A 25,591-nucleotide genomic window follows, 5' to 3' on the forward strand; every position below is an offset into this window, starting at 1 on the left:
CTGTTTACTGACCTGAAAAGTGAAAATCCTGCAGGATTCAAACAGACTGTGTGTAACCGACTAACCCAGGTGTTTTGTTGAAATTGCAGGCCTACTCCATGTCTTTTATTTTGGTTTTCACTCTTCTTTTTTCTTCCCGCCCTTCTCCAGATGCTGGTTAAGCAGAAGGAGGCCAATAGGCAGAGCATGCTGCTGCTGCAGAGTGCTGAGCCCAGCGTTCAGCTGCTGAAAGCTCTTGAGGATGTTGCTGCCATCACAAAAACCCTGGAGGAGGAGCGTCTCCAGCATCAGCAGAAGGTGAAATACCAAAACAGGTTTTTTTTTCTGCTGCCCCACTTAAACTCAGTGGAAAAGATATATTCCTATTGGTCAATTTTATGGTTTGGATTTCCACCCAGTTCAATTGACAGCTTGTTTAAGTCCCAGTGGAAGATTAAGATGCATTAGACCTCAACCTGTTTGCCTTCCTTTTAGGAGTTGTTGGTCTTTCTGGTCCTCTCCAGCAGTCAGTATGTCTCAAATTTTATTGTATTGATTTTTTATGATTTGCCAAACATCATCATCCTCTCAGCATAAGAAAGAACACCACACAGTCAGGATGGATGATACGTTAGAGACTAGTGTTCATGGAAAATGCAGTGAAAGCCCTGCCAGGACTGAAAACTGAAAGCATTTGCTGCATTCATCATTGTCACAACTGCAATGTTTCCATATATACCAACATACATTCATTTTAACCCCTTTGTGATGGGTATTACTGTAACTTACAACCCCAGGCTTAACATTGAAGAAAGTGTATCGAAAATGTACAAATGAAGACAAAAAATATGCTTAAAAAAGAAAAGAGTAAATAATTAAAATGAGGTTTAAACTTGGATGTGAGGACAACGAGGAGCTGTGCACACGGTGGAGTCTAGAACACCACAAGTGCATTAAAACCATGTAATGGACAGATGTGAGTTGTTTAACCCGCTATACCATGTTCCCACACAGAATACATCTATAACAAATGTTTGTTTCTTCACAAAGCTTGCTAAATATGCTAAAGTATAGGAACTATTTTATGATGGCCTGGATGGAGATTTTATGCTAAACAACTGTTGTCAAGCTACATCGCTTTTCTTTCATTAACCTGCCAAAAGCATCTGATCTCAATGTGTTGCTATGGTGATGCTCAGAACCAAGTGATGTAATAGAGATTTAACTTGCTGAAAAAAATAATGCATGCCAGTTGTCATTAGAGTTATCACTGCTCATGATATAAAGAACTTTAAGGAACTTCTGGATAAATGGCTCCTAGTTAGTTCATCTTTAATCTGAACTTAACGTTGCGTGTTCGGCTGGACTTCTGGCAGCTTTAAAGCTTCAGCCATCTTCAATCTAAACTGTTGAACTGACTCCATTTTCCTAAATGATGACTGACATGAAAAGTTTTTTCTTTTTTTAACTGAAGACTTACATTTTAACAATAAGTTTCATAAACGAGAGCAAAACCGAAGCCGAGGCTGTAGGCTTCGCTGACACACGAAAGACAAAACACAAACAAAACAAGCTGAAAATTGATCCTTAAAAACTCCTTGTAACCTTTAATTATTAAATAAATTGAAAAAAATACTCTTATCTACTATTTACTAAATATTTACCTATTTTTCATCCAACTGAAAATGATTTTAAAAACAAAGCTGACGTCTTCCGGCTGACTCTGGAAACATCTGCATGGTGTCTGAGATTGACTTCAATTAGTTTACCATAACTTCTCAGCAGCAGAGGAAAACAAATGAACAGATGGGAGATTAACCAAACGTAGCTGAAGTGTTGACTGAAAACTTTATGACTGTGACTAAAAATAACCTTTCAGTCTACACAGTTTCCACCACTACAGCAACAGTTGTCTTTGTTTGCAGTGTGTGTACTGGAAGGTGTATGGCGCCTCACACTATGCTGAAATATGTCAAATATAAGTATTTTCAAAAGTTGTGCATTTTATTTTTGTTGTTTCCCTGAAGAATAAAAAGAATGCACAGATGACTATTTTTTACTATTTAGAAATCCAGCAAACACAAACATGCGTCTGTCTCATTAAGATGCTGCATTAAGTCCTGCAGGTTGGAAGTACTTCCGTAAATAGCAGCGGTTTACATGGATCTCAGTTGCCGCGGTTACCAGTCAGATAAAACTTTCATTCTGGTAAACAGATCTCTGTTAATTTTGTAGCAGCATTGCAATTCAAACACTGCATCTGTGTGTGTGTGTGTGTGTGTGTGTGTGTGTTCAGGTACAGAGCCTGGAGGCCCAGTTGGAGCAGAGCTGTGTGAAGAAACAGCTGGAGGATCTTAAGAGGCAGCTGGAGTTGCTAGAGGTGGAGAAGAAGGAGGTGGAGGGACGACTGGAGCAGGCAGAAAAGAAGAATGATGAGCTGGAGAACAAAGGTGGGCGGCGGTGCCACACACACATTAAGAACAAAAAGAGCAGGTGGTGTTGAAACGGAAATGTGCATGTAAAGAAGTATCGCATAGTAACAGGACATGGACTTGGACTAAAGTGAGGATGATGATGATGAAATATTTAGAAAGCTTGTTGAAAATAAACTGTCAGGACTTCATTTGTCTTTTTTACTGGAATAATACGCGTAAAACCAAATTAAAAAGCTTTTTTATGATACACGGTATCATACTGGGGGCTTTGAACCTCATCAGCTGGTACATACAAAGATACAGGCTTACACTGATATCCATACACTCACACCTTCAGGCACACGTGGGCAGAAACGCACAATTAAAGCATGCATCAGGACTTAAAAGATGCTTTGTTTTACATGCTGACTGTTTGTGTGATTTGGTCATTTTATAAAGTCTGAATAAAATGTCCAACTGAATTTATGTATGGATTTCTTAATAAGAAAAACCTTCATGAATTGTGCAGAGAGAAAAAGTAGGATGAAGAGCTCTTTATTATACAAAATATAACAAAAGAAGGAGGCTTCGGAGAAGGAAATGGTGCACATTGAGCAGCTGCAGATAAAAACTGAAGGTCAGGAAGAGAAAACAAGCCTGAATTGGATACATGGAAGAATTTACCCATCACAACCGATGACTGACGGCAGAAGATACAAATAATACAATTTAAAGATGCACAATGTACAAATGTGCATTGTTTCAGAAGCTGTAGCTCATTTCAGTCTTCAGACTAACTAACGGGGTGTTTCTACATGGTACGTCCACTGCCAGACTTTTTATGAAGAAGTCTTTGAGAGGAAGTGGAAACAAGTCCAGCATCCACTGGACCCTGTCTTAAGAGCAGCTGTTAAAGCATTTACACTTATAACTTCTAAAAGAAATGTGCTTCCCTTTACAACTATGTAGTCTCTACAGAGTGTCCTCATTGTTGATAAAACAGCCATATGTTTATCACCTTAGTGTTCACACTGCAAAAATACCACAACTAGAAAGAAGCTAAATATTTCTTAAAGCCAGTCAAACAAACTTGTATCGAGCTACAAACAAGAGAAACCAGAAAATATTTACTAACAATAAGATTAAAAAAAAAAAAAAAATTATTTCTTGTGTTAATTTCATTTGTATACATCGTTGACCTGTGAAAGCTGCAAATTTCTACATGTTTGAATATAACATCTGTCAGATGTTATTTAATTGGGTCGCATGATTTCAGGGTCACATCCGCCGACTTATTTAAAGGAAAATAGTAATGATTTATGCTGCCAGCTTTGTAAACTCACTTGCTTTAAAATCAACAAATGCTGTTTAAAGTGCTGAACAGTGAATTAAATTAGGTTTTTGCCTGAAATAAAAATATTTTAAAAAAAGTCAATTTAGTAAACTGAAATATGCAAATGTGCAAGAAAAGCATGAAAACAAGACATGTTAAAACAATCCTTTAAAAAACTGAGCATAAGACAACTTTAACATAACATATTGTTATGTTAAAGGTAGTTTTTTATGTTAAACCTTTAACACAACATATTGTTTATTGTTATGCAAATGCATAACAATGGCTCAATGACAGAAAAATTTAATTTGTCATTAAAAACTGTTTTTTTTTTATTATCTAATCACTTTACTGACATAATGTATGTTTTTATTCTCACAGAATGGGCCATTTATTTCTGCTTGCTGTTGGTCCAAATGATTTTTACTATGGTGTCTCTGAATCAACAAACAAGTCTGTTGCAAAAGACCAGAAAGCCAAGAAATCCCACCATGTTTGGTTTTATGTTTTCGTTAGCTAGTTTCTCACTACAAATGATACATTCTGGCTGAGTTCTGTCCCTGGATAAAACCAAAGTTAGGGTAACTGACAACTAACTTACAGTAAGTCTGAGCCATGAGTGACCACACAACGCTCCCGAAGAGAAACTACAACATTAAGATCCACTGTGTGGAAAACAGCTGTTAGGTCAAAAACAGCTGTGATGAAATAATCCTCAGCCAGAAGGATGTTGATAAAAACCCTCAACTGGGGGGGGTTTAGTGCTGTGGCGAAACTTAAAACTGGATTATTAAACTTCCAGAGCATCATTTACATGTAAAAATGCTTTCAGCTGAGTGTCTCGAGATGTTGTGAAGGACCAACTTCCGGACTCTGAGGGATTATTTCAGAGGGTGTGAAGATTAAATCTGATGAATCTGCCTGCAGCAGCTGCTTTTTAAAGCATCAACCGTTTCTATTCAATCCCCACAGTCAGTGAGCTCCAGGAGACCCAGGAAAAGATCACCATGACAACCAGCGAATGCCCCGTAGCACCTGGGGTCGCCCCGCCTCCTGCCCCTCTGCCACAGCCACCTCCTCCCCCTCCTCCCCCACCGCCCCCACCGCCTCCACCTCCTCCGTCCAGATGCAACCCCCTCAGGTGAGGAAGACAAAGCAGAAATGCTCAGTGATGAAGAATCCCTGCAGATATCTTGATCAAGGCATTCTGTGTTCCGTGGCGCAGCTCTCTGATCGCCATCATGAGGAAGTCCTCCAAAGGCTCCAAAGCTGCGGTGAAGGTCGAGCAGCCTCCAGGTGGGTTCAGATGGCGTAGATGGGAACGGTCAACCGCATTTGGCATCTTTAAACATTTACTGGAACCATGAAAATGATGCTGTTGTTGGTTTGACTCTGCAGCTGGTGAGGGCGTGGACGACGTGAAGGTGAAGGCTGTCAACGAGATGATGGAGCGGATCAAACATGGTGTCGTTCTGCGACCCGTTAAGAATCAGGAGAAGAAGGTGAGGATGAGCTGCATCTTCTTCTTCAGAACAAAATTTGGCCATCCATACTTCTGTAAAGGATTGAGAATTGTGATATCAGGAATTATTGGTTGTGGGTTTGACAGTGTGGATTAAATCACATTTCCATCGTGTTTACATGGGAGTTTTAATTCCTGTTGAATTCTGAATAAAAGTTTATTCCGCTTTAGACTGATGAAAAACGACCATGTAAACACTTAATTCCTAATGCAAATTTCTTTTTGGAATTAAACTTAATTCCAATGTAAGTGGCTGGTTTATTCGCATTTTAATTCCAGACTACTTAATTCCTCTGTCATGTAAACCTTCATTCCGCTCTAAGTTAATTCCGGTCGTTCTGAGCATGCTTGTTACCTTGTCCTGTCCCGATGACGCGCGTTGTTTTGCCTCCCGTGTTCGGTGGTCTATCTTTCTTCTCCTTCTCAGTTGCTGCAGAAAGTGAAGTAGTATGCTCGTGTTGAGCTGCTACTTTAAATTTATAATAAAAATAGTAGCAAAACTGGTGCTTATTATGTAGTTTTTACAAGTTACGACTGAAAAGACAAGAAGCAGGGAGTTTATTTCCGGTATACGTCATACGTCACGTGCACCCTCTGTCCAATCAGAACCCTTCCCAACCCGCCGGTCTAAAGAGGAATTAGGTGAAGACGTGTTTCATGTAAACCTTCATTCGGAATTATTATTTTCATGTTAACTCGTAGGAGAATACGTTAATTCCGAATTATAAATTCCGAATAAAAAAAACATCAATTAACCGCAGCCATTGGCTTCCTTTGAATGAGACTTTTTAATGGTCTGGGGACTGGGAATACTGATTGTTACTGGTTGGATGATTTTCCTCAACAATAACGTATAGAAGCAAAGATCATGTTTTGTCTTTTGTTTTTTTCCAAAAGCAGCTAAAACAGAGAAATCTTGACTACAGGACACATGGCTATTATCTTTCCGTCCATCTTGAGATGAGCTGATATCAATATCTGCACAAAGTTCATATACAGCATGTCTTCCTCCTTGTAGAATCCAGTTTCAGGTTCTGGTTCTGGTTGCAGCAAAGAGCTATGTTGAGTGAAATTGATTTTCTGAGGTCATCCTGAGTCCATGTGTCTGTACTGATCATAGTGTCATGCTGGTTTCTCCTGGATTAGGTTGCAACCATCCAACAGTTGTTCCGGTTCTTGGCCGGAGATTTTCCCAGATTCCCTGAATCTTTTTTCCAATATTATGGGCTGTAGACACTGAGAGACCACATTTCTTTACAACACTTGGTGGATGATTGTTTTATACCCAATTATGGCACCCTCACTGGTTGAAACTAGGGATGTTCAAGATTAGTTTTTTTTTTACCAATATACTGATTTTGTCCAATTCTTGCTGATATCAATAATTTTGGAGCGAGTTGTGCCAAACAAACCAAAATATCTGGAAAACTATACATGAAACCTTTATATTTTCTCATTTTGAGTTTACACTTAGCTGAAGAGTTTGGTATATAATATGTGCACATTGTGTAAATGTTGTATCGTTAAAACAGTAAAAACTGATTCTGAACATTTCAGATGTCAGCCAATAATATTGGTATTCCAATAATATCAGTCATCTCTACAAAAAAAACCTGTTATTTGTTGTTGCCTCTCTCCCTGCTTCTGTTTCATTTCGAGTGTCACTGTCATAAAATTTGAATCAAATGTTGAATTTGTTTCTATTGTGGACATAGGTTGAATTAAAACAGTAAAGATACTGAAAATTATCTCTTTTATTGAAGTCTGCTAATGAAGGATGATACAAACTAACAGAATAATAAGAAGAAAAGATTTCACATAACTTCAGAAACTGCTGGATTTAATCAGGTTACAGACATTTTGACAATGAAAACCAAATAATAAAAAATTTTTTTTTATTTATTTGGGGTCTTCTTTTTTTTTTAATTGTTGTATTGCTTCTCATATTGTGTGTTTTGCTTTTCTTTTAACACGAGTTCACTGTGTTTGGTGATCTGATGTTTCTTTTCCACTTTCTGTTTTTTTGTTTAGTTTTTGGTCATTCATAGTTTTTGTCGTTGTTTTATGTGTTTCTTTTCTTTACATTGTATTTTTTTCTGTTCATACTGTTCCAGCTTGTTATTTACATTTGTTGTCCACCTCTTCATGTCTGGTAATTGTTTCTTGTCACCTCCTGTCTGCTTTTTGTAACTTGTATCCCCTCAGTCAGTGATGCATCCATTTGATCTCATGGCTGACAAACCATGAGTATGTCTGATGTTAAAAGGAAGAAAACAGGTCCAAAAGGTCATTTGTACCTTTTGTAAGTTTGGGGCCATACAGGCAATGTGATGAATAACCCACCCTGGTAAGCAAGACAACAGTAAAAGGTCAAAGGTCAGAATAATGTGACCTTAAAACAGTATTCCTACATTGTCATGTCTTTTCCCTCCTTGCTTCTGTCCTCCTGTAAAGACTGGGATGTTTGGTAATTTTTTCAGGTCTCTGATTTCTCTCTCCTCTTTCCTCTCATCTCTTCTTTGTGCTGCCACAGAGAGTAGCAGTAAAAGTGAGTAGTCTTCCCTCCCTTTGAAAACACTAATGTAACAAAATGACACATACTGCTGACTAATCAGTTAAACACACTTCTACTAACATCATCAGCTGGACCTGCACCAGCTGAGTTACGGTTTTCGTGAAAGACGGGAAAACCTGTTTTCATAATCCTCTCTTCTGTCAAAGCTGTACATTAAGAACATCTATACAATAATAAGGCCTACTCCTCATAAACACTCTGTTTTCCAGCCGCCTCCACCGTGTGAGGAGAAACAGCAGGAGAGCGCCATGGATGAACTGAAAGGGATCTTGGTAAAATCTGAATTGTTGTTATGAGTTCTTCTGTGTTTTTATGATTAACCTGCTATAACAAGGAAATACTCAAATATTTCCACTACCAGTCAATAACTCTTGCATGAAACTTTGTCTTTTTAACTGACCATTTCATCGTTTTGGTTTGATTGCTATAATGGAAGAAAGTGAACGTGCTCCATTTCGATTTTAAATGGTTTTGCTTACGTTTAAGATAAAACTGAAACTTTAAAACAGGTGTGAAACACATTTTCTCCAGACCCGATTGACAGACTTTTGAACAGCAGCAACATTATAAAACCAATTCCGTGGCTCGTGGGTCTTTAGTGTAAAGTTCTGAGATGGGAGGGATTGTCATTTTTTTTGGGTATTCGCAAGCGGCAACCTCCAGCGATTAAAAGCGAAGCTTTGCGGAAGTGCATAAAACTGCAGTTCCCCCCTCATCCACTAGGGGCTCCAAAACAGAGCAAGTCCCTATAGACTCCCAAAAAAGACAAACTTCACAGCAGAAATAAACATGTTTACAGCCTGGTACAAAAATCCATTTTAAGTTTAATAGGTCAGGTTTACCTTCATGACAACTGTGCTAACTGTGATAACTCGCCCGTTAAAAAGTAATTTAATCTCAAAATTTGGCACATTAGGGGCGTGTCCTTTTGATTGACAGGTACCTGATCTCCCGCTTCAAATAAGAAGAATGTAGAACAACCGCGGTTTTTAGCCGGTGACTTAGCTTTAGCCCGCTTACCTCCGTTAGCTGGTTAGCTCCTGTTATATCTGGGTTAGCTCGGTTAGCTCTTAGCTACAGAAAGCTCGGGGTTCGCTAGATGTCAATCCTCCACCTTCATGCTCACTGCTCCCCTCTCAGCTCCACCTCTATGCCCATATTTGTATTTTCCGGGCGAGACGACACACATGCCTCTGCCAAGATGGTGATGGCAGGAACCGCCCACCGAGCTTCAATTCAGCTCTTCAGAAACCCACTGGTGACGTCACACAGAAGCTCCGTCCATCTTTTTATATACAGTCTATGGGTCTTAATGAGAGAAAAGCAGTTGTCATGGTTAGTTTTTAGGAAGACCTATAAAAACTCAATCACAGTCGTCAAGACAACTGGAAATAATTTATGAAAAAGTTTTTCTAAATCTAGTGGAGCCATTAGTCCCCTTACTCTATATTATTCAGGTGGTAAAAAGAAGATTTGGGTGAAGCTTTAATGTGTTCTTGTAATTTAGCTCAGAGTCCAAAGTGACAGCAAGTCTAAAACTCAAACAAAGATCTTGACCCAAATTCCAGTCAGCCTAATGTTTCCACTTTTCTTTACTTTAATATTTGTTTGTTTGTTTAATTGTCTGAAATGTCACTTTAGTCGTCTTCATGTCAAGAACTTTCAAACTTTCAACCTCTTTTTAATTGTAGCGCAATAAACATTTAACATGCTGTGGCTGAGATGTGAATTTTGTTTTGAATTTTTTTTTCCAAACAAAATTACATCACAAAGAAAACAATGTTGTAAAGATAAAATATAACAGCATTCATTAGAGGATTTCTGCTCCTTTCATACCAGCATGGATTTTGTCAGGATTGTTTAACTGGGAAATTAAAAAGGACTTACAGAACATAATGAGCCCCACAGTTCTTATAATATATTCACATTGCACATATATTTTAAAACCACATTCAATCATTTGCCTTTAAAATGACACATATGCTCACATATAAAGATTTAATTAAATTTATTTTTTGTTTCTGTTTGTTTCCTTTTTATGCTTAAATCATATTTATTTATAAACCATCTTGTTTATGTCATTCAGAAAAGCTTTCAGGTTTCTCACTGCTGTGTCTCCAGCTCCACGCTTCTGCTTTAACTTTCTGAAAATATCAAACCCAAACATTTTTTTATACATGTTGGACAGATTTGTTTTCACTGTCACATCATATCAAACATGATTACAAGCTGAATCACTATAAAATGATCAACCAGGAATGAACTCTGCCATTTATACATGATAATGCCATCAGGTCTTAAAAACAGTTTTTTTTTTAGCTTGCGGGCTCCTCACTGTGACATTTATGTTATCCAGGAGACGGTAAAGAGGAGCCCCAGCCGAGGCTCCCAGGAGTCGGGGCCGCCCCCGCCCGGAAAGAAGGACAGCGAGCTGGAGGTCATCCTGAGACGTCGACGTAACAAGGCTGGAGAGGCTGGATCTGGAGGTAAAACCCCACCAGAATGTCCTCATCTTCAACAAATTCTCCGTTAATCAGCTAAAAAACCTGAATGGAGTCATTCAGCATCATGCTACAGGTGTTGGGATGATCTCTCCAGCACTCTCATTACATCAAATGTGACAACAGCACAGCAGAAATGCTCCGTTTGGAGGTCACACCTACCTTCTGCTGAAATTTAGATCAAGTCTGGCTCCGTATTTCACACAGAAAACCAGGAACAAACACAGAACAAAAGTCTGATGGAACAAAGAAAGAGGACTAGTCTCCTGCAGAGAGCGGTGTGTCAGAGGAACAGCAAGAAGTCCTGCTCTTTATTCATCATGTTAACAGCGTTGGTCCAGAACACTGCAGAGATCAGAGCTGCCATGCCTGCTAAGACCTGCAGTCAGAATGATTTCATGCTTCAGGCTGAATCTGAGCTGCTCTGTGGACTGGTATCCAGTAGGGGATGATGTTGTAGCAAGCTGCTGGATATTTTCTGGTCATTTACCTCCAATGTCAGAGTGAACAGCTGTTGCAGAAAATCTATACTGACAATCGATCTCGACAAATATCTAAACGATATGTAAACCAATCCTGTTTGTTTGCTTCCTGTTGTCTTTCTATCATCTGCAACCAATCTGCCATTCTCCTCTGACCTCTGACATCATTGTGGTCCTGACAACCGCTGCATATTTTCTCTTTTCCAGACCATTTCCTGCAAACCCTGGAGATGGTTGTGTGTGAAAATCACAATAGATCAGCAGTTTCTGAAACACTTAGACCAACAACGGTGTCATGTTTAAAGTGACTTAAATCTCTTTTCTTCTCTTCTTCTTCTCTTCTTCTTACCATGTCTGCATGCTTAAATATCTTCAGTTGCTGCCATGTGACTGGCGGATGAGTTATTTGTTGAACACGCTGGCCTGATTACGTGGCAGAAGAATATAAAGTCTACAGTCATTTAGTCTCACATCTGAGATTTCACCATTTGCTGAGTTGATTTTTATTTTTTATGAAACCCATGACTTTACTTTTTACAGCCTCCGTCTGAGTTTGCTTTGCATCATAACCAGTGTGACTTGCGTTCATTTTTCTTTTCATTAAGCGCTTAAAACATTTATACGTGACATAAAAGTGAAATAAACCTTTACTGGATTGTTCTTCTGATCTTCAGACGAGCGTGAGGGCCGGATGAGCCACGTTTCGTCCTCTGACAGTCTGAACGGTCGACGCACCAGCAGCGACTCGGGGAAACACCCAGAGGGAGCTGCACGGCTGGGCGTCCCATCCGACCACATGGGGCCCAGGGTTAGCCCGGAGAGACGGGGATCTGGGCCGGGGTCCGTGGTGGCCTGGAGGAAGAGCTCTGACACGGGAAAGGAGAAGATGCCCTGCGGTTCTCTGTCTGAGACGAAAACAGCAGAACCGGCGGTCAGCAATGGCTGCATCAACAGGTGAAGCTTTCCGCGGTGTGGAGAAAATAATCCAAAGTTTCTTGTTTCCATCGTGCATTAAACTCCAAAACGACGACTGTAAGCAAATAAACAAGCACTGCTGGGCTGTTTGGGTTTGTTTAGGTCTGACGCATCTCTTTCTGCTCCACAGTGTCGGAGAGGAGGATCAGATCGAGTCAAACGGTGTCAGCCACTCAGAGTCTGGCGGGGAGACACACACCTCCGTCTGCAGCGACCCAATCAACAGCAGCACTAATGCCGAATGCTGAGAAGGAATCTGAGGATCCCAGTTTTTTTTCCTGCTGTCTGATCTGTGCATTTATTGATTTGAGAGAGATCAGATCACATGATGTAGGGAGGGAAAACCTTTTTGCCTTTTATGCTTATTGGATCAAAACCAGAAAGAAAAAGTTCTTTGAAAGCATCTCAGATTTAAACTAATCATCTATTAATAATCCACAGAAGAACCTGCAAGCATTACATCTAAGTTCCAGGGTAGATGTAGCTCATTTACCGGACGGAGATATTTCTGGTTTAACTGCACTAAAGAGGATTCCAGATGAAGACTTCAGGAAGCGATGAGAGAGAAACCCAGAGGAAACGCAGCCGCTGCAGAAAGCCCATTCACACCTGAATGTGATCATTCTGAGACCAGCTGGAGGATCAAATGCTTGTTAAAGTTTATTCATTTGCATTAAAATCAAATGTTTTTAGAGGAAATGTCCAAATTTTATAGTAATTTTTCAAGAAGTCTCTTTAATTTCCACTTTTGTACCTCATCTCTCTATAAACAGACAAAGAGGACATTCTTAACTGTGTACTCATTTCCACCTTACAGAAGCAGTTCTGGGAGCCTGAAAAAGTTCAGCTGTAAGGTCTCACTGAGGTTAAAACTGAAACTGATCACATAAAAATGATCTTTTAATTTAAATAAGTTGCATCACAAACATGAAAATTCCCTCAATTTAGAGATAAAAGAGTTGTTTATCTCTGTAAATCATCAAGTCAGATTAAACATCATGACCCCAAAGTAACTTTCAGGGAAAACAATAATAACTTTAAGATAAATGTAAAAGATTTGATATGTTTTCGTGAATACTTCCCAGTCTAAACCATCGAAACCAGAAGCCAGAAACCAGAAGCCATAGAGGTGGTCTTGGGGGAAAGAGCCACCTCTAAAATTTGATTTGTTCCTCATGTAGCAATCCAAACATAGACAAATGGTTTCTAACAATTATTTAGTGTAAACTGATTATCTTGGCAAACCTCAGTGGTTCAAGTACAAAAAAAATACTTGTACATGTTGTTTTACAACATTGCAATGTTTGGGATCACTGCAGCATTCAGACAACATCGTCTCGCCTGCCGCCTCCTGCTGATAACATTTCCCTCTCAAGACTGTTTACACCTTACGGAGAGGATAGAAAAGTCCTAAAACCATCAGTTGTGATGACTGTGCAAAGTTTAACAACCAATAGAAACTGGTAAAACTGCTGTTTTTGCAGGAGCAGGTTTATCCCATTGTCTACTAAAAAAACGGCTTTGTTGTGACAAATTTTAATAGACTTTTTCCATTAGATGACAAACATCTGCAACACATCACAGACATCCACCAGTCAGACCACCATACCAGCTGAACTAGGCTGAAAAATACATTTTCATTGAATCCAGTCAAGATTAAAGTTTTACATTTATCATTTAGTTTTCAGAAAGAAATTAAAGTTATTTTCATTTGGCTAATCCGGATGGGTTAAGTGGTCACATGCCACTTTGTTTTACTGATGCAGGCAGATGAGAATCTATATTATAGTTCAAAATAAAACATAATAAATAGTAATGAACACTGAGACGTTTATCTTATACTGCTGTTTCTTTCACATCCAGAAAAAGATGCTTATATTTGACCAATTTACCGTCCTTTAAACAGCTTTTCGGACGACACCAAGACTTCAACTGAAGCCTCCTTCAGCACAACTGAAAAGGTTTTTTCAGTGAAACTTTGCAGGGATTTTCTGCAGCGGCTGATTAAAAAGAAGGATTCATCATCGGCTGTTTTCTTTGCAAGTTTCTGAAAACGAACCAGTGGATCCAGAAAGAAAATCTGACTGAACTGGACTGAGCTGCAACTGTTTGCACAGAACCTCAGTTTTCTTCAGACACTTTGACTTGATCGATTGCAGAGTTTTAGGATTTTGTTTTGTTTTCTTTTTTCTGTTTGATGCACAACGGCCGTGCTCAGGTCACCTTGTGTCATCAGAAGGAATGCACTATGCTGTTTTAGCACCCGGCTTCTGCTTCTCCTCCACCCCTTGATTTCTCCCAGTGAGGGCTGCATAGTTGATCTGTGTCTCATTGTGCTGCAGTTTGCATCATTAGCTCTACATCTAGCATGGTTTCGCCACCAGAAGGTTCTAACAAAGACAAGTTTGCTAATACACTAAAAACATTAAGAAATTTACTCATGATTTGAATTAGAGATGCAAAAGGAGATTATTATTTGGTTAAGGAGATTCTTTAAGTTTCCTGCAAGGTGATTATGTGCAACACATACAACAAAGGTGGCGCTCATCACCTGTCTGATCAGCTGTTATTCAAAGGCTGATTTGCTGTCCAGAACACTGTTAAAGCAACGTTCACATTACCAAGCTAAACTGACTCAAAACAGGTTTTTCTCAGCTGTGTGGATGCTGAAATCAGCATTTTCATATCTGATTTATGTTACTTGTCATGTGGTCCTGCGTTGGATACCTGTGAATCATGCATGAGAACTTTCGTGTTGCTTGTATTCACATGATGTCACGTCTGTTTTTATTAGATCTGTGTAACTTGATGTGGTGTTTAGCATAGCTCTTTGTAGACTGGAGCGTGAGGGAAACGTCTTCCTAATCGCGAAATATTGCCTTATAATTACAGTCTTTTTCTGGCGGTTCGGTTCATATCATGGAACTGATTGAGGTTATTCAAGGATTTTACTGAAAGGCTTTTAGGAAAGGGGCTTTTTAACTTCTCTGGATTAAAATGAGATCAGATCACACCACTTTCAGTGACCGCTTTGGGTTTGGGTCCTCCTCTGTTAGCTTCTGTCATGTTTCAGGCAGATTTAAGTTCATGGGGTGATAAAAATGGTACCAAAAGGGAGTGAATCAGTCAGTTGGGGTTAGTTCAGGGACCACATATGGTATGGTGCAAATAAAACAGTGACATAATAGACTGTAAATAAGAAAAACTAAATTGGTAAATTAGTACTTTGGATTTAGTCAAAGGAGTATAAGTATGTTGTCATGATGTTTACATTAAGTGAGCTCATCTTTTAGAAATCAAAAACTGAATTTTTATTGAGAAAACAACTAAAATTGCAGCAATATTTTGCTTCAGTTTATAATTTACATGTGGATCATAATTTACACTTTACAGTGCATCTACAAGAACACAAAACATTTAATCCCAGGTTTGTGGAACTGAAAAATACAATTTTTTACACAATAATCAGTCACTTTTCAAGTGCTAGAAGTTATTTTATCTGTACATACTTGTATATTTCTACCTGTGTGGTAACCTTGACCCCTGAAACGGACTCAACTCATCATACCATTGATGAGTTGAAATATATATATGTAAAAAACAAATCCTGCGGTGCAGACCGGATCCTCTGGCAGGCTTGTTAGCCCCTGAGTCCTGCATTTGACAAACCTCTTTACATCAAACCCACGCAGCAACAAGGCTGTAAAAACTCTAAAATATGTACTTCCAGGAGCGAAAACAATGCAGGCTGTGTGGTAAAAGTACTTATTCCTAACTGCTTTCACCCACACCAAGAAGTTTCTAAAGTATCTAATCTTCCAGAAATCAGGGAACTCATGGGTATTTATGTAATTCAAGTCAAGTCTTTCTTAGGAAGTGTATAAGAATCGATGACACTACGTAGCTCCACTTCTTAAAGTTACTTAATGTGTGAACTGATATCCAGAGTTTTAAAATACTCTTCACACCTTGTACGATATTTTCCATCCTGGTTTGTCTAATCAGCACTTCCTTAATCAGACTGAGCCTTCAAAAGTTGTTTGACAAGCTATTTATGCAGCTTTTTGTTTTGTGTAGGCCTATGCTTAGAAACCTTTAACACTTTTACAGCAAGAGCTGCTGAACACCAGGAGCTAGCGGTGTAGCTTTGTCTTCCCCTGCATTATTGGACACATGTTATCTGTCCTGTAAAGACAAACATTTAGAAATATATTATTTATTCTCTGAATTGGACTCATAAATAGGAAGTTTTTTGCTATTGACACAACCCAAAAAGATGATCTATATGCACCTGTGCTGTTTCACAACCTGTTGTGTTCGCATGAAAATGTGATCTCTGCATATGAACCATTAAGTCTGAAATGCACTGATATGGTAGAAGTTGAACAATGCTGCTGGTAATGTGAACGTAGCCAAACTGCAGCCACTAACAAAGATTGTTGCTTTCAGAAAGTTCAAGATAACATTGAATTCTTTCAGATTTCTTTAAAAAAATGGCCTTCATGTGTAAGATGCAGTAATTGTGCAGCCCTGACTGTATCTTCCTTTCTAAAGCCTCTTCTTGAGTCAGGAAAGAACTGGAGTGAAAACATCCAGTCCAGGGTCCAGCGTGACGACTATCAGTGAATCAAAAGGCTCATCAGGTGGGAATCAAATGTGACCAATAATTCAGGATTCAAGAAACACGCCATTTGTAGCACATCTAGCAGAACGTTCTCAGGGTCCGCAGGACAAACTTCCAGCATGTCAGGGACCGTCGTGAGCAAACACAAAGCTGGTCAAATGAGCAGCAGAGTACAAGTGCTTTGGAGGAATGACGTGTTTGTGTATTTTCTCTACCTCTCCACAAACACATGCCTCTCACCTGTACTGAATATGATTTTGTGGCGTAATACCCATAGACAATGTCATAATTCCCTTCCACCAGAGATTAGAAGTCTTCCTGCACTGAATCAGCACTGAGCCCAGAGACCTGTTTGCACACACGCATCACCGTTTCTCACCGTCACAACTCACCGTGCATTCCTTGGCTTTTTCATTCGTAGGACCTCCTGTCTGCAACACATATATAGCTTTTCTGACATGCGATGCGACATTGAAAACAGTTTTAAAGAGTATGCAATTCCATGATGCATATTTGTATGATGCTTTTACACTTTGTTGTTCCTTCTTAAAATACAGGCTCACTTTAAAACTGCATTTTGTTCTGTCTGTTTGGTGTATTAATTGTCATGCAAAGGAAACAACACAGATAGCTGCTACAGGCCTGACTATTGCACATATGGGGGCCTTGCACAAACCTCCAGATGGCAGAATAATTAAGCTGTAGCTTGAAGTTTTCTGGTACTGTCATTGATTCCATATTTGTCAACCAAGTGGCTACTTAAAAGGGATTTTACTGTCTGACTGAGTAGATATTGTGTGTTTTTGGGATATAAATGGAGTGTTAAAGGTTTTCTAAAAACATGGATTTTCATGTTAGCAGCACTTGAAATAAACAGCAATTAGAAAATGAAATCAAGTGGTACTTGCCTTTATTTTAAAAAGAAATTACTTGGAGATTTAATATCTTTCGGGGATAATAAATGGAAAGTAGCCTTTGACTAAAATCTGTAAAGCCATTATTATTATTATATAATGATTGTTGCCATTTTATTGTGTTTTATCTTTACTTAGCCCAACTATGCAGGGTGTTCTGTACCATTTATGTTCCAACTGTCAATACAGGGTGAAGGAATCAATTTCTTTCTCATTTACTTGTACATAATGTACTTTCACACCAATTTTACATTGTGTCAGCTGTCGTGTGACATGTTTTGTTGTGAAAAAATATATTTTAGCAAAACTTTGGAGCACTAGTGTAACAGCTCAGTTACAACACTAGCAGGTGTATGGTACAGATTTCTTTAGCAGCCTTTGAGAAAAGACACTGCCAGATGTTGCTGAAAGAAAATTTAGATTCGGGTAATTTGTAGGCAGCCAAATCTCCAATACTGTAATTCATAAGAAAATTAATCATGTTAATATTTAGGTCAAATATTTATTTCAAATCCAAGATTAGATTAACCTTCACAGGTGCATGCCTGTAACCCTGCAAGGCCTAATAAGTCGTTTATCAGAAGGTAATGTATTTAGGTAAGTTATTTTAAAAGTGCTTTTTTTCTTTTAGAAAGAAAATGAGCCAAAACTTTAAAGCTTTAAGGAAAAGCTGAGAAAGATTGTATGCATTTTTATACTATTAAAGAAATTTCCAGTAACAAAGTTTTACATGAATGAGGGTTTTAGCCTCACTCCGAGACACAAGATGGCGGTACAGTGGACTTTTCCCGCCAGTTCCACGACAACCGGAAATACGTCACATAGAATTTCAAGATGGCGTCGCAGTACTATCAAGAGATGCAAGAAAGCTTCAGAAATAATAGCAAAAGTCGAGAATTTCCTGCTCACACCGCTAAAGTCCACTCAGTGGCGTGGAGTTGTGATGGCAGAAGACTTGCTTCAGGGTCTTTTGACAAAACAGCCAGTGTTTTTGTCCTGGAAAAAGACCGTTTGGTGAGTCGCGGCTCTCTGCTAACATGCTAACGTTGAGAATGAATGGGATTGTTCCAGCTTAACTCCAGTTTCCAGTTTAACAAATAAATCTGTAAAAATAAACTCCAGTTTTTGCTGTAAGTCAGGTCATTTAAACTGCAACACGCATAGAGGAGGCAAGAACACACAAAATGAGATTTGTCTAAGTCACTGTTTCTCAAATGGAGGTACTTCAAGGCATTCCAGGGGGTACGTGAATTTTTTTTAAAAACATCTTTTTGTTTTCTTTAAAACATCAAATAATATAAAATTATATAAACATTTACAATATTTAAACAAATGTAAGTAAACATTCATAAACTGAATTTACATTTAGACTTACACCATTTCATTCCTTCCATAATCCCACATTCAGACATGAATTGAACCCCACCTGTTACGAGCCAAATCATATCCATCAGTCACTGTTGCCTTGACAACGCAAACGACGGAGTCCTGGTTGAAGCGTCGTAGAAATGTGCACGGTTTAAGTTTAATAAACTAATGACAAAGTGCTGTTTTTCATGTTTCTTTCTTAACCAAAAGTACTGTACAGTGGTCGGGGTACTGGGCTAATTTTTTTTTTTTTTTTTTTTTACAATGGGTACTGTGTTGCTAAAAGGTTGAGAACCGCTGGTCTAAGTATTTTAAATTATTTTTGAGCAATTTTAGTGTAATTAATCTTCCTGGAAACTATAAGGCACAGGTGTCAAACTCCAGTCCTCGAGGGCTGGTTTCCTGCAGGTTTTTGTTGTTTCCATGCTCCAACACACCTGACTCAAATTAATACACATGTTAACAAGAAGCTGCTGGATCCATTTGATTTGAATCAGGTGTGTTGGTGGAGGGAAACAACAAAAACCAGCTGGATACTGGTCCTCAAGGACTGGAGTTTGACACCTCTGCTATAAGAGGTGTCAAAATGTAACAAACTATGTGTTGTTGAGACATGATATGGATATATACAGCAGTTTTAATAACAATTTTTGTTTTTAAAGCTTCTATCACAACAATAAACCGGAAAAAATAAATAAACAATAAATAATCAGCTCAAACTAGTCTTAAACTGAAAGTTTAAGTAAGTTGCAGTGAAAATATTTGTTACGCTGCAGTATTTTGGACAGTACTGCTCAGATCTGAAGGCATACATTTGTTCCTTTCAGAAATTTCATTGCCCATTATACTTAAAGTATCACAATATTAAGGACATTTTCAATGCAAAAGCTTTTTTTTTTTAATATATGAAGATTAAAATAAAACATAAACTCATATATTAGAAAAAGAAGCAAAAATTAATGACAATAATAAAGTCGTATTTCTGTAAAGAGAAAGAGAGCAGCCTTGGCCCCTAAAGGGACGGTGAACCAACCCGTCCATTACTGACTGTAGCTTTATTATAAAGATAGAAAAGGTGTTTTCTTCCTGAAGCCAAACTGGGAGCTAGAGGGCCCTGGAAACTGGAGGTTCTGCCTCCCATTCAACATGTAAAACCTGTGGGAACCACCAGTAAACCTGCTATCTGAGAGTCAGGTGGTCTGCTGTGAAAATGTGTACAATAAGATATTTAAAAATCTAATGAAGCCCAGTCACTTACAACTTTATATCTGAGGAAATTAATTTTAGGATTAAATAAAGAACCAACAAATAAAAACCAAATATGGAGAACTATGACTTGTGCAGCTTATTGTTATCAGAACCCTGATGCTGCAGTATCTTGTATCACACCAAGGCTTGTCGACATCATCTTAACACCTACTCTGTTTTGCTGTTTGGCATAAAGTGCTTTTGGTTTTCTAACCGTTGAATAGGGATTTTTAGATTAATTTGACTGGCTTCTTGAGTAAAGTCTTAAAAATAGGTTTTAAAATAAGTTTATTCTTTCAGCTTTGTTTGAAACGATCCAACAAGGATTTCTCTGTGTAATGTTACACTGAAAGGCTCTCTTTCTTATTGAAAAATTCTTGTGTTTTTCCTTTTACTATATTAAACTTGGCCATTTATTGTCATGTGGAATATTTATAGTCAAACGGCAAAATCATAAACAGCCCATATGTAGCAGTTAATCCCTTTTAACTGCTCTATATTTCTTTGTTTGATGTCAGAATTTGATAGTTTATATAAGTTATTTACTGCATGTGCTGCTTGTTGTTACGCTCAGTGTTACCAGCTTGATTTAACTGGACTTTATTTCCTGTCACCAGGTGAAAGAGAACAACTATAGGGGTCATAGTGACAGCGTGGACCAGCTCTGCTGGCATCCCACCAACCCAGACCTGTTCGTCACAGCATCCGGGGACAAAACCATCCGAATATGGGATGTCCGCACCACCAAATGTATCGCCACCGTCAACACAAAGGGTAGGGTTATACATCCACTGATGCCTTCTGTCGTACCAGTTGCTCCAGTTTGAAAATGTCTAAAATCTTGTGGCTATTTAGGTGAGAACATCAACATCTGCTGGAGCCCCGACGGTCAGACCATCGCTGTCGGGAACAAAGATGATGTGGTGACCTTCATCGACGCCAAGACGCATCGCTCCAAAGCAGAAGAACAGTTCAAGTTCGAAGTGAACGAGATATCCTGGAACAACGACAACGACATGTTCTTCCTCACAAACGGCAACGGCTGCATCAATATTCTGAGGTAAGACCCCAACGGGATGCGACAGGAGGAGGAAGGTGGTGCTCAGCAGCAGGAAACTTTGCTGAATCTCTCAACAGATCCCTGCACTGGATTTTTGTTGTTTTTTTACATTTTCACAGAAGACTGGATGCTGTTTAGTTTAAATGAATCAGTTTAAGTTACACAAAACATCACTGAGGACTGTGAGACAGCCCGTGCTGCTTAACTGGTTTAACTGGCTAAGACACAGGATACACCAAACTACAAGTGTCTGTTTTAGGATGAGAGATTTTGGTAATTCAGACGAAACAGCTCTCTGGATTCTCAGCTGTGGAAGTGGAATTTATGAGGATAACAACATCCCTTTTGGTGCTTTTTATATGTTGAAATTCAAGTGAAATTCAAGCTGTATTTCCACCTAATTAAAAGCAAAATAACAGCTGTCACTGTAGCTCCAAGTCCTGTCTTTTAATTATATTTTTTGCTAATGCGGGGCCATTCAGGAATCACTGAATTTGACATTGAAAGTGGACTTTTGTAGAATTTTCTCATATGTGGGTGTGGGATCTATGATTCATACCAGTTTGAGTTTGATATGCCTGTTTTTTTTATCAATAAAAAATAGGTGAGGGTTGAATGCATTTTGATTGATGCAGCTAAAGTCTCCATGAAACTCTCCCCGCATGAAGGGCAGGATGATAACTCATAACAATATATATCGATCGATAGACTGATGATGTGATAGGAAAAAAAAGGTCTATAAAAAGTTAAGTGGTGGAAATTCTGCACTTGAAATATATACTTTTAAATGTTTTGATAAATATGAATATCAACTTTTTTTTTTTTTTTTAAACGATATAATTTTGTCTAGGGCTGTGACGACACGCTTTTGTCCCGATTTGATTCAATTCCAAATTTTTGGGTGCCGAATCAATTTAAATTGAGATTCTCACAATTCTTTGATATTGCTGATTTTTGTAGATTAAAAACAAAACATTGTACAAAACTTTTTTTTTTTTTTTTTACTCTGTGGTACGAAGACATATCCAGAAGGAAGAATAAGACCATTTTCCAACCAAGGGGTGGTAGAAATTCACATTTTCATTTATTTTAACATTGATCACTGCACAACTGCCAAGTTTTCCTTGGACAGACCAACCAGCCTGGACAGCAGCACGTCCTTTATATATCATGAGGCGCCACCCTCTCAGCCCAATAATCCAGTCACCACACATGTCTGCAAAAAATCAATCAAGAAAATTAATCATGATTTTGAAAACAGCTCACTTTCCATAATTCAGCACACAAATTCATAAAATAAAATAAAAAATCATTTTAACATTCATTTACTATTCAGTGTTCATCTTTATACCCCTAATCACTCCCCATCAATTGTTCAATGAAGAACAAGACCCGCCCATTCACACTGCAACAGCCCTAACTGTAGGCAGGCCCTGTCAATGAGGAAAAACTCTCAGGAAAGAAATGACTGACATTACTGAAAATACAAACATAAAAAGAGAATGTTTGGTAAACATAAGTATAAAGAGGGGAAGCACTTCAAAACTTAAGGAAATAGTGCCTCCTAACATACTCGTCATTTTTCTTCATTTCAATGAGGAAAAAAAACAGTCGCCAGACCATCATTGTGCTGCTATAATGCCCAAGAAGACAAGTAAAAAGATCAATAAAAACAATAAAAATAACAAAAGTTTTATAATGGATTATTTTTTATTTATTTATTCAAAAAAATATTTCTTTAAACAATAAATTTATTTTAAAATTGTCAATCAAATCCCTTACTTTTTTTCTATATACAGTGATCACTGTCCTTAATGGGATCCATGGTAAAATAATTTACCAGTCATGATTGATGAAACTGATCGATATGAGTGACTGCAGATTAAAAAGAAACAAGCTTGATGTTTCTAAATTTAAACAGTTTTACTTTTCATTATTCTTTTTTTACTTTTATTCAGTACAATGCTGACAATTAACATGATCCCCAAATAAAATCAACCAAAATAAAATCAAGGTGTTCTGGTGACATGTTTTGTAGCCAGCTGCCCCCCCATCGCCCCGTATTCAGGATGCAGGTTCCTCTCAGCACTCCTCCGCTTCTGTCAGGTTTCTCCTCGTTTCATGTTCAGAGCTGAAATAAAAAATTTCCTCTTTGCAGTTATCCGGAGCTGAAGCCCATTCAGTCCATCAACGCTCACCCCTCCAACTGCATCTGCATCAAGTTTGACCCCACAGGGAAGTACTTCGCTACAGGAAGCGCAGATGCTCTGGTCAGTCTGTGGGACGTGGAGGAGCTGGTGTGTGTTCGCTGCTTCTCCAGGTTAGTGTGTGTTTCCGTTCATATCGATCTGTACAACGATCTGCAGGGTCGTCCTGCGTAATGAATACTGGATCATGGTGTTTTTGCTGCCTGTGCTGCAGGCTGGACTGGCCGGTGAGGACGCTGAGCTTCAGCCATGATGGCAAGATGTTGGCCTCAGCATCTGAAGATCACTTTATTGACATTGCAGAGGTGGAAACAGGTCAGCGTCACGGTTTAATTATAGTCTCCTGTCATATTACAACAGTTTATGAGTCACAAAATGTTCTTAAATTACAGTATGTTGAGTTCTCATCGCTGTTCATCTGAGAACCATCAATGCAAAAAGAACAAATTGCAAATTTAACTTAACCTGGAATTAAATTATTTTAGTTTATTCAAACCAGTGAATATTTAAAAATGTTTCCTTCTGCGTGTTACAGTCGTGCTCATATTTATTCATAAACTTTTATTAAAGAAGGAAAAAAAACAGCTGCCTGTAAAATAAGCTGAAATTGACTAAAGTAATAAATAAAAAAATAAAAAAAGAAAATAATTACAGTATTTTCTAATTCTGGTTCAATAGAAATATTTTTTATAAAACAAACAAATAAGATCATTTATAACATATTACATCACTCATAAACTAATATTTTGTTGAACAATCCTTTAATGTTTCCGCTACAGTCAGGTGTTTTCTGTTGACAGGTATTTTGTCCCACCGTTCAACAGAAAAGTGCTCTAGTTTGTCCAGGACCAGTCTGTTTGTTTGTTTGTTTTTTTCTTTCTTCAACTCAATTAAATGAAAAAACAGTGTCTTACATTACTAAATTATATTTTTGCAAATATTTAGTTATGGTTTTAAGTCTCCAGTAATTTGAGTGACTGTTGTAAATTCAGCCTTTTCTTTAATGAAAGGGGATGAATACATATGAGCACAACTGTACATGTTTTCAGTTTGGATTGAATTATTGTTTATTTTTATTTATTATGTTGCTCGCTGCTCCTCTTTGGTTAAGTTTGTTGTTTATAAGGTGTGTTATGAATAAAGTGGCCGTTGCACTTTATTTTGTTTCTTCATTTAAAGTCTGTGACTCCTTTTCTGCTTCCTGTCATGTTTTAGGAGAGAAGCTGTGGGAGGTGCAGTGCGATTCTCCAACCTTTACAGTGGCCTGGCATCCAAAGAGGCCCCTGCTGGCGTACGCCTGCGACGACAAGGAGGGCAAATACGACAACAACCGAGAGGTGGGCACAGTCAAACTGTTCGGCCTCCCTAACGACTCCTGATGAACATCGGCTGTTTTGTCCTGGAAAGGAGGGAGAGAAATCCCAAAGGCGCTCCTGCTGCAGTGACCTTCCAACACCAGCAGGTGGAGCTGCTCTCCTTTCCTTCCTTTAAAACAGCTGACCTCTTACCCCATTTTTGTACACAAATAAAAACACAATTCATTGTATTGTAAAATAGTTTTTATGTAAAATAAAGTTGTTTTTTTATTATTAGACTAATCTCTTTATAAATCTTTTGTGATTTCTGATTAATTCCTTCTCAGAGCTTTAATAACATTTTTTATTAACATTTACTGAGATCAACTTTAGAAACAGACTCAAAGTGTAGAGAAGGTTAACAGCTTGTTACTATGACAACAAAGTTGTAGAAGGACACCTACGTCATGTTTATATTCTCAGATCAGCGCAGGTGAATGCTGCAGCCTTGCTCTGGACCTTGAACATCACGGCAGCATGGGGCTGTATAAAACATGAAGCGAGGATGTCGAGAGATCTGAAATCTACAACAGCTGAACATTTCCACATCTACCGCTGCTGTGATTCAAACACTGATTCATTGGTCCAAACCAAAAGAAGAAAAAAAGCTTTTTTTTCCTCAGCTTTCAATGCACAGAAACTATGGCTGTTGTAAATGTCAGCAGTAATTCAGATAAAAAATTGAGCGTGGTTCAGTGAAAAATCTTCCATTTACACAATTCACAGGATTGTTTTTCTTCCTGCACCACATTTAGACTAAAGCAGACATCATCTGACAGTCCTCTGTGATCTCTTCATCTTCCTCCGCCCTGACATACGCACACAGTATGAACCAACATTTGAGGACATCGGTTTGGGCCAGCGGCAGCTGGTCGCTCCCTGTCCTCAGAGCTTGAGAGCAGCAGGCTGCAGGATGTCTCCACCTCGCAGCTTCCTGTCATCCAGCCTCCCGCCGTCCCCCTTTATTTAAATTTGGTTCAACCCCGCAGGCGAAATGTGCCGTCCAAGAAAAACAAAAGAGCCCAAATGTTTCG

The 25,591-nt window shown here is 38.5% G+C and overlaps 2 protein-coding genes across 2 annotated transcripts in view; both read left to right on the forward strand.

Moving 5' to 3' along the window:
- Window positions 1-12,029, forward strand: part of shtn3 (shootin 3) — a gene marked incomplete at both ends in the record, with an annotated part of 45,971 nt that extends 33,942 nt beyond the window's left edge. Inside the window, 10 exons of the mRNA XM_079250046.1 lie at window positions 151-297; window positions 2,276-2,429; window positions 4,699-4,867; window positions 4,952-5,022; window positions 5,125-5,228; window positions 7,782-7,796; window positions 8,033-8,095; window positions 10,180-10,309; window positions 11,481-11,760; window positions 11,912-12,029. Coding sequence (XP_079106172.1) covers window positions 151-297; window positions 2,276-2,429; window positions 4,699-4,867; window positions 4,952-5,022; window positions 5,125-5,228; window positions 7,782-7,796; window positions 8,033-8,095; window positions 10,180-10,309; window positions 11,481-11,760; window positions 11,912-12,029 — 1,251 coding nt within the window. The remainder of the gene's footprint in view (window positions 1-150; window positions 298-2,275; window positions 2,430-4,698; window positions 4,868-4,951; window positions 5,023-5,124; window positions 5,229-7,781; window positions 7,797-8,032; window positions 8,096-10,179; window positions 10,310-11,480; window positions 11,761-11,911) is intronic.
- Window positions 12,030-18,153: 6,124 nt separating this feature from the next.
- Window positions 18,154-24,794, forward strand: thoc3 (THO complex 3; the record flags this gene model as incomplete). The annotated part of the gene is made up of 6 exons (XM_079249593.1): window positions 18,154-18,333; window positions 20,553-20,709; window positions 20,791-20,995; window positions 23,154-23,315; window positions 23,417-23,517; window positions 24,418-24,794. 6 exons carry the CDS (start codon window positions 18,154-18,156, stop codon window positions 24,579-24,581), a joined length of 969 nt encoding a protein of 322 aa, XP_079105719.1. The 3' UTR covers window positions 24,582-24,794.
- Window positions 24,795-25,591: the final 797 nt, after the last annotated feature.

The sequence above is a fragment of the Telmatherina bonti genome, assembly GCF_933228915.1.
Source record: "Telmatherina bonti genome assembly, chromosome: 12".
Classification (NCBI taxonomy): Eukaryota; Metazoa; Chordata; class Actinopteri; order Atheriniformes; family Telmatherinidae; genus Telmatherina; species Telmatherina bonti.